Source organism: Abrus precatorius, unplaced genomic scaffold, assembly GCF_003935025.1.
Source record: "Abrus precatorius isolate BTA unplaced genomic scaffold, Abrus_2018 Scaffold10, whole genome shotgun sequence".
NCBI classification, from domain to species: domain Eukaryota; kingdom Viridiplantae; phylum Streptophyta; class Magnoliopsida; order Fabales; family Fabaceae; genus Abrus; species Abrus precatorius.
In genome coordinates this window covers 22,473,214-22,483,584 of record NW_020874292.1, presented here as the reverse complement: position 1 = coordinate 22,483,584, position 10,371 = coordinate 22,473,214, and the positions used below count along the sequence as shown (strand labels likewise).

Below are 10,371 nucleotides of genomic sequence, written 5' to 3'. Positions count from 1 at the left end.
GGTAACCAAAACGATCAGTACCGGGCTAAGTGAAGGAATGGATGATACTGTTATATGACTTATATTTTATTTTGAAAATATGATGTATTTGGAGTAGTTCTGTAGTAGTTACTTGATCAAAATTTGTAAACCCTTATTATTTTGAAATACTTTGATGAAACTGTGTGTTGAAAAATTATATTTAAATGAAAATTTTTATTATTCCCATTTTACAAAATTTATTATTTTGAAATTAAATCAAGGTTTTACACAAATGAGTTTATGAAGTCTAAGACAAAATCTGATGGGTCAATTGATTGATTAAAGACCCGGTTAGTTGCCAAGGGTTATACCCAACAAGCAGGCATTGATTTCATTAAAGCATTTTCTCTAGTAGCCAAGCTGACCACTGTAAGGGCTCTTCTTTCCTTAGCAGTTGTCAAGGACTGGAAGTTGGTACAACTTGACATAAGCAATGCTTTTTTGAATGGTGATCTCTTTGAAGAAATATACATGAACTTACCACTTGGTTATAAAGTTAATAGGGAGAACCATGTGTGTAAACTTCATAAGTCCATTTATGGACTAAGACAAGCATCTCGACAATGGTTCAATAAATTCTCTTCTGCACTCATTTCAACTGGTTTTAAGCAATCTCAAAATGATTATTCACTTTTTATTTATGCCTCTCAAAGTTCCTTTGTTGCTTTATTAGTTTATGTGGATGATATCATAATTGCCAGCCCAAATCAAGTTATGATTCACCAAGTGACAAACAAATTGTAGTAACTATTCAAACTCAAGGTCCTTGGTGATCTTAGATATTTTTTGGGCCTTGAGCTAGCTCCTTTTTTACAGGGCATTTACCTTTATCAACGAAAATACACTCTATCGTTATTGGAAGACATAAATTTTTTTGCAATGCAAACCTACATCTTTACCTATAGAACCCAACCTCAAACTTAGTTCCGTAGAGGGTGATTTACTAGAAAATCTTGGCCAATATCACAAACTAATAAGGAGATTGTATTATCTCACTATTTCTAGGCCAGACATTTGTTTTGCTATGAATAAGCTAAACCATTTATGTCTTCTGCTAGACAACTACATCCTGATGCAGTTCATCACTTGTTGAGATATCTTAAATCCAATTTGGTTCAAGAACTTTTATTTTTCTCTACTTTTTTACTTCGTTTGAAGGCTTTTGCACATACTGACTAGGCTAGTTGTCCTGATAGTCACAGGTCAATTAGTGGCTACTGTATATTTTTTGGAGATTCTTTGGTTTCATGAAAATCAAAGAAGCAAGAAGTTATTTCCAGATCTTCTTTTTGAGGCAAAATATTGCTCCTTAGTTGTTGCTACTAGTGAAATCACTTGGTTGACCTCTTTGTTCAAAGATTTTGAGATTGATACAGGTCCTACATTTCTATTGTGACAACCAGTCAGCAATATATAGTGCATTCAATCTCACATTCCATAAGAGAACTAAATATATTAATGTTGCCTTGCTTTTGGTTCGTAAAAAGGTTGCCATTGGAGATATTAGATTAATTCATGTCAAATCTGCTTATCAATTAACTAATTTACTCACCAAACCTGTTACTTTATCCATTTTTCAAGAATTACTATCCAAGATGGGCATAAAAGATATTTATCCTTCGTGAGAGAGAATTTTATCATGTATAGTTAAAAAATATAACTAATTCAATTAGTTATTATCTGTATACATATGATTAGCTCATTTCTTATAAAAGATCAATTTTGATACATTTTCAATAATATTTATTTTTCTCTCTCGGTTCTAATAACAACAAAGATAGTGACATGCAGTGCTAAAATTTTAACTTTTAACAGTTTTTAATTTTATCAAGGAGCCATTACATAAGCTTCGCTTGCAAAAATGAAGGCATGTACATAGATGCAAAGGGATCTGAAAAAGGTTAGAAATATTGGCAGAACAGGCTGTATAACTTGACCGAACCAACAGGTAGCTTTTGTTCTAGAAATTATTCTGGTCAATAGTTTTCATTGTTTAATGGCCGAATCTTCTTTCGGGGAAGATCACGTTTTTCTCCAATTTTATTGCTTCTGCGGCTTCCACATAATTACAGGCAGCAGCATTTGATCATAGGGTTTTAGGTCAAACACACCTCAACCACGTGGTTGTAAATTGTCCATTCCTCAATACGAATATCTCTTCTTCCTAAAGCTCTTCGTTGGATGCACACTTTGCTACGCACGTTCCATCGTTTTCTCTTCATGGATTATTGAACGAAGTTACTTACGTGTACAATATACATACACGCACCTTTTTTATCATTTAATTTTAAATGAGTTTAGCAATATTTATGTAATACACCTTCTGTTTCTTTATATATATATATATATATATATATATATATATATATATATATCAATACTGAATTTTTTAGAGTTTTAAGACACACATTTTGTATATCACAGTAAGATTAAATTAAAAATATAAAACTAGTTGAGGTATATATTTTTTAAATTAATAAAAACAATTATTATTATACAAAAACCAATAAAATATAAGATAAAAATATATTATAATAAACATATATATATATATATATATATATAATTAAAGTGTAATATAAAAGTCTTACTAATTATAACATAATTAATAAAAAAAATTTATAATGATTAGTCATCTTAAAATGAATATTTCATACCGTATTTTAAATGAAATGTTATACTCAAATCTTTAAACTCTTGTTGTAAATAAAGTTTAATTAATTTTTATTTTATTATAAATAAAATTTATTATTAAATTTATATCATACATCAAATATATAATTAGATAAAAATGTGTATTTTTTAATATTTGCTAAGTTTTTAACTTATGCATCAAATGCACACAATAAAAAAAATTGATTAGATTTTTTCAAAATATTAAATCGATAATTTTTTAATGAATTAAAAATTAATCCTTGCTCTTTACATCTCTATGTGCGTAGTCAAAATTATTTTTTCTTATATTTTCATCTAATTATATTTTACAATGTAATACTCAAATACTTTTTAATTTAAATAATATATGAATGATTTTATTTCATAATTTATTCTAATTAATATGTTATAGATAATTACATTAAAACATTCATATTTAATTAAGCAAACTTTAGAACTTATAAATATATCATTTGACTAGGTTATGATTTTCAATTTTTTTTATTTTATATAAATATGTTTTGAAAAATACTTTAACCTTAATTCAATATTTTAGATTCCTAAAAAATAAGATGGATGATAGTAAAATCTATAAATATTTTGTCAAACTCAGAAAATTATATGATAATTTTTAAATATTTTCAAATTTCACATATGCATGTACTTTTGTTATTTTATTTAATACATTTTTAGAAATTTTATAAAAAATATAAAAACATATCTAATTTATGTATTAACAAGAAATGACAAATTAAATACGTTGTTGAATTCTGAAATTGTTTATAAATTATTTAAATATAAATTTATATTTATTATACAAATAAAGATGTAATTATCAATGATAATTTTTTTGAAACATATATTATTTGAATTTTATTTTAAATATTTTAACAGTGTAATGTTTTTACTCTATGACTTAATAATAAATTGTCATATCAATAATAATTGTTAATTTTTTATAATTATTAATATAAAAATCATATCTTCAATATATTGACAATATCAAATTCTTTACACTTATTACATTGATAATGTACCAAAATTAAACTAATACAATTTGTAGAGTAGAAAAAGACAGAAAAATGAAAAAAATGAATTTAATAAGTAATATGATGGAAATAAAGAAATAGATAAAAGTTCACAAATCTTTTAAAATAATAAATATAATTAATAATAAATCTAACAATATTATAATTAAAAATTATATTAATTATTGTTAAGTAATAAAAATCAAAATTTATATGGAAAAAAAATTAAAATATACATATAATAATACCTACATGGTAAGTTTTTATTTCCTCCTTGAAAGTCAAATAAGCTTACTAGGACTGGTTTATTTGTTTATTTCAATTTATCATATGGTCGAGAAATAATATGAAAATTGATAACCATCCCACAGATTTTATTGATACTTTTAATAAATGTAAAATATATATATAGAAAAAAATATATAATACGTTTGATTTCTTTTTTTTAAAAAAATTTATATATATATTTTTAAATGTAGTGTAACCCTTATTGCTTTAGGCTCGACCGTGTTTGGAGAATATTGTTTTTACTTTATCTTTCATTTATTCTTATATTATAAATATAAATTTTTATTTTTAAATATAAAGTTACCCTCTTCTTTATTTTTTATTTTTCTTGCCATATATGGCTTTATCATTATTTAATATTTATTTTGGAATTTCAAATTATTAATTTATTTTCTCTATTCTTAATTTTCTTAAACTAATTACTTTAATTTTTTAAAAACTTTTATGGGTATTATTATTATGTTATTTTATTGAAAATTGTGAGGTTTTAGGCGGCCCCTGGATCTCAGGGGCACGCTGCTCCAACAAACGAAGTGGCCCCACCAATACGACGTGTCAAGTCCTTCAAAAAGGAAAAAGTTAAATAAGAAAAGAAAAACAGTGTAAAGACTCGGAGTGTGCGCTAAACTTGGCCGCCAAGTCAAAAAAGGGCAAATCTGCCAAATCTGCGCATAAACGTATGGAACAGTCATGACACCGCCTTCTTAGCCCTAACGCATTCCCATTTTCTTGTGTTTTCCGTTCTCTCTCTTTTCTCTTCCCAGAATTTTGGACACACCTTCGCTGCCGAAGCCTTGATTTACAAATAATAAACCCAAAAAGAAAAGAAAAGAAAAGAAAAATGCCGAGTTTCACCTCCTTCTTCCATCGTCTTTCTGGATTTGTCCGTGACAATCAGTCGCATGTCAAGCTTGTACTGCTCTGCACCACCATAAGGTATACCATTCTATCGTTAACTTCATTCGTCTTCTAAGTTATCTGTTGCGGTGAGGTTCGTGCTTGCTTCATCCTATTTCACAGTTTTTCTAGCATAAAAAGTTAGATCCGTGCATTGCAATCGGTATGAAACTTCCATGCTATATTTATTTAGGAATATCTTTTTCGATGTTGAAGTTTCAAAAATATGTTGTGTTTACATTTACTACTCGAATCCTCTGCTTTAACCCAAACTCTGTTTTTACTCTATCGATTTTGCGGCTATTCGTTTTTAATTAAAATGTAAATAAAATTTGAACACATTGCGTGGATGCTGTAGATCTATCATCAATGATTAATTTGTAGGTTGATATGAATGGTTGATGCAGTGGTTGCGGTGTTTTGGCTTATGGTGAGGCTGTTGCACCCGAGGCGGCGGTTACAGAGAAGAAAAAGGTGGTGGTTTTGGGAACTGGTTGGGCGGCCACAAGTTTCTTGAAGAATCTGAACAATTCGAAATATGAGGTTCAAGTAGTTTCGCCTCGTAACTATTTTGCATTCACTCCTTTGCTGCCTAGCGTCACGTGCGGCACCGTCGAAGCACGCAGCATTGTTGAACCGGTTCGCAATATCGTTCGGAAGGTGATGATTTAAGTCCCAGATAATTTCTTGCTGTATCATCGTGAAAAACTTTTTTACTGACGACGATAAAAATTTTAGTAGAAGTGTGAGCTCTTTCTAAAAATTGCATGATAATCGGGATTATGCATATATATTTGTTATTATATGTATGCTATATAAATATAGACAATGGAGATGTGTAAATTTTATAATATAAAATGCAGATAAAATGCCAAATTATATATATAATTTTTTAAAAATTAAAATAATAACAATTATAAATAAAATAAATATCTTAAAAAAATTATAAACATCCTTCAAAATCTTGCAAAATATTTAAAATTAATTAACCATTATAGTAAATTTTCAAGTCATTAATTGTCCATTTTGTTTTAATTTTAGCTGTAAAGCATAGTCAACTTTAAAAAAAGGATTCCGACTAAACCAAATATATTAGAAAATACGGTCTCTATTTTTATTAAATTTATTTTTTTATTAATTATTGAATAAAACATTAGAAAAAAATATTTAATCTGAACAATTAAAACATTAAAAAAATAAATATTAACAATTAAAATTAAGTAAACTGAAATTAGACACAGATTTAAACATAGAAATAAAAATGCAATCAAACCAAAAAATCTTTGTACTAATTTCCATTTAATGTGGAATAAGCGGTAACAATTTTTATATTTACAATAATCAATTCAAGCCGGATAATCCATCTATAAGGTAATTTACAATAACTAATCACTGTCAGCAGTTAATTATAAGCTCTGCTTGACCAACTTTTACGCTTGGATTCCATTTTATGCATCAGTGACATAGGTCAAACGATAAAAAATTATAATCCTTTTATTCAACGAGTTACAAAATATAATTTTTTAGTAAATGGTTATATTGTTACTAATGTAATGAATTCTTCTTTCTAACGTTTTTTTTCTTCGATATTTTTCCTTTAACCCATACACCTTGTTATAAGATAGAGAAATCACTATTAATATGCTAATACTATTATTAATAATGAGTAATTAACACTATATATATTCACTTTTAAAAAATTAATGCTATATATATACTACCGAGTATTCTATAGATCGAGACATTAGATTTTAAATATTATATTATTAGTACATATTTTTCATTACTGTAAAACTTAAATATAAAAGAAATTTTATACATTTAATACACAAATGTTCTTTTATTCAAAAAATTCTTCAAGCATTTGTTTCTTCTTTAAAAAAAGTGGTTTCTAAGTTAACTACATTTTAATTGAATTTTTTTCGCACATATTTTCTGCGATATACTTAGGTTTACTCTTAAGAGTCATGTTGGGATGCATGATTTGATGTGAAGTTTGCCTTCACTGTTATACAGATGATACCATATTTCTCTTCGCACAATAATTGGTTTATGTTAAGTGCACCAACAAGATTGTAGGTCATCGGAAACGCATAGGCAATGTTGGTTTTCCACCAATTACTATTAGGAGATATTACCAGTGAAGTAATTTTCTTTATGCCATGTTTTTCACTAGCTTTATAGAAGAATCTGGTGGCTTTGGCAATAATTTGGCTCTTTTTCTTGTTTTCCTATGATTAGAAAACGGTGGACATACAATTCAATGAAGCAGAATGTGTCAAAATTGATGCAGAAAATAGGAAAGTTTACTGCCGATCTAATGCGAGCAATAATTTGAATGGGAGAGAAGAATTTGTCGTGGACTATGATTACCTAATCATTGCCGTGGGCGCCAATGTCAACACTTTTAATACTCCAGGAGTGGTGGAGAATTGTCATTTTTTGAAGGTATGTCCTTTCTTTTATCATATGCTACGGCGTACAACATTTAAGTAAAGCTTCGTTTAGTTAAGTAAACATGGACAGGGGAAGGGGTCAATTCCGTTATTTATGGTGGCTAAGGTGTTCACTGTATTTTTTTATACTTGTTCGCCTGCTTTTGGATTTTAATTCTCTCATGGTTATGCTTGTGCAGGAAGTTGAAGATGCTCAGAAGATTAGAAGAACAGTTATTGACTGCTTCGAGAGAGCAAATTTGCCCGATGTAAGTGAAGAAGAGAAGAAGAGAATTCTTCATTTTGCTATTGTTGGGGGTGGTCCTACTGGAGTGGAGTTCGCAGCCTCGCTTCATGATTTTGTCAAAGACGATTTGGTTCGCTTATATCCTGGGATAAAAGATTTAGTTAAAATTACACTTCTGGAGGCGGGAGATCATATCTTGGGCATGTAAGGATGTGATATTTACTATAATTGTTTCTTATTAGTATTAACATCTTCAGTGTTACCTGGTCTGGTCATGTAGTTTGCTATATTTGTGAGTACGCATTCTAAAAATGTTTATTCAGTGTTAATTATTGAATGGTTATTTAATGACACTTGATCTTTCACCCTAGAAAAGATTAAGGGTCCATGTTCCTGACCCTGTACTACCAAAAATTCAAGCAAGTTGGTGGCTGATAAAGTGTTAGATTTAACTAAATTTATGATTAAAAGAACTATTAATAATTGAATCTTTTATTATTGATTTTGTCACACTTCATGATGTTCTTATAGGTTTGACAAAAGAATCACTGCTTTTGCTGAAGACAAGTTTCGAAGAGATGGAATTGATGTGAAAACAGGATCCATGGTGGTTAAGGTATCTGATAAAGAAATTTCCACTAAAGAACTGAAAAATGGAGGAGAGATTACTACGATTCCGTATGGAATGGCTGTCTGGTCAACTGGTATTGGCACTCGTCCATTTATTAAAGATTTTATGACACAAATTGGTCAGGTATATTATTGAGAGATTAGACAATGTTTCTGTGCCGATTCATAATTCTTTATCGTGTTTCTTATGCATTTCGTATCTATCTTTCAAAAAAGAAAATTCAGAGTCATTTCTCATTCGCTCAGCAATCATCTCTTCTGAACAGGCTAGCAGGCGTGCTCTAGCTACTGACGAATGGTTGAGAGTTGAGGGGTGCAACAATGTGTATGCACTTGGTGATTGTGCTACGATAAACCAGCGAAAAGTCATGGTACCTCATACAAATATTTCTTTCATACATTTAATGAACTTATTTCCTAGTGTCCTCGCACACGCCAGCACGTGACATTCTTATCAATTAACTAATTAGTATCAGTAACGTAATTTTTCGTCTGGCTTTTACTTGTGCAATTTTGTTCTGCTTTCCGTTAAAGGCATATATTTTACCTTTGATGAAATAGAAAAATATGCCTTTTCCTTAGCCATTAAACAAATTGCACGTGTTTAATTGACAATTATTCATTTCAATTCTGATGTCATCTCTTTCTTCCTGAAAATTTTGAATTGATTTTGGCCTTTTCAGGAAGATATTGCGGCGATCTTTAAAAAGGCTGATAAAGTAAATTCTGGAACACTTACTGTGAAAGAATTTCAAGAGGTCATGGAAGATACCTGTGAAAGATACCCTCAAGTTGAGCTATATCTGAAGAATAAACAGATGCGCAACATCGCTGATTTATTGAAGGGAGCCATCATAGATGACAAAAAAGAGTCAATTGAACTCAATATCGAAGAGCTCAAAACAGCACTTTCCAAAGTGGATTCTCAGATGAAGTTTCTTCCTGCGACAGCGCAGGTTCTTGTCAAATTATTTGCTTCTGGAATTCTCAACGGTATTTATTAGATGTAAGTTTCTCAGTGATATTACATTGAATTTCTGAAAATTCATATCAGGTTGCATCTCAGCAAGGCACTTACCTGGCTAAGTGTTTTAACCGGATGGAAGACTGTGAAAAAAATCCAGAGGGTCCTCTCAGGTTCAGGGGAGAAGGTCGCCATCGGTTCAAACCCTTTAGGTACGATACATGATCAAACTAACGCAGACGCTCTCCCTTTTACCTAATTATTATGCTTACAGTTATACAGATTTCAAGGTTTTTCTTTTGTTGACCGACGTTTTTACTCATTAGCACATGTTTGATTGATCCCCAAGGTACAAGCATTTAGGTCAATTCGCTCCTTTGGGAGGAGAGCAGACAGCTGCCCAGCTTCCTGGGGATTGGGTTTCAATTGGCCACAGCAGTCAATGGCTGTGGTATTCTGTCTATGCAAGGTACTGTGTTTATCTTCGCGTTTTTTTTATATATTCACAAAAGCACCTTAATTTTGTGACATTATCAATGCTTTTAACAGCAAGCAAGTAAGCTGGCGTACAAAGGCGTTAGTAGTTACAGACTGGACAAGACGCTTTATTTTTGGAAGGGACTCAAGTCGCATCTGAAAGGAATTTAACATCTTTAGCAAAGGTGGTTAATCATGAATTCATACAGGAAAAAATTGGTTTCCATTATACTGATTCTCTGAATAAGGACGCAAGCAGACTCCTAGTCGGTCTCCCACAGCATAGAGTTGTTATTTGGTCTCCGAGTTTTGCTGATTAATTTTGTTTCGGAGATGCTAGCTGAGGTTCATCTCATACACAATTATTCATGATATAATTTTGTCATTTGTTTTTATTCTATTTTTCCAATCTGTTCCGGGAAATAACTGCTACTGAGTCGACTACTTTAAAATTAGAAGACGTTATATACTTATTTTATTAAGTTTAGAATTTTACTTGGATAACATGTGTTCACTTTTAATATGATTTTTATTTCATAGATTATTAAGTTAAAATTCTAATCTTGATTTGAAAATAACACAATTATTAATTTATTTATTTTGGTGTGTTTGTAAACTTGTCATTAAACAAAATTGATTTTGCAGAATTGATTTTATTTAAGTTTAAAATGATTTGATTTGTTTTATTTTTTTTATTAAAAGTAAATTTTTTTTAATCCAACACAAGTT

General features: G+C 29.7%; 1 protein-coding gene across 1 annotated transcript; it reads left to right on the top strand.

Moving 5' to 3' along the window:
- Window positions 1-4,833: 4,833 nt before the first annotated feature.
- On the top strand, window positions 4,834-9,888 carry LOC113852058 (external alternative NAD(P)H-ubiquinone oxidoreductase B2, mitochondrial-like). The gene is made up of 10 exons (XM_027482316.1): window positions 4,834-4,928; window positions 5,297-5,549; window positions 7,131-7,337; window positions 7,525-7,775; window positions 8,103-8,325; window positions 8,468-8,572; window positions 8,885-9,157; window positions 9,256-9,377; window positions 9,515-9,634; window positions 9,715-9,888. Exons 1-10 carry the CDS (start codon window positions 4,834-4,836, stop codon window positions 9,800-9,802), a joined length of 1,737 nt encoding a protein of 578 aa, XP_027338117.1. The 3' UTR covers window positions 9,803-9,888.
- The last annotated feature ends 483 nt before the right edge of the window (window positions 9,889-10,371 follow it).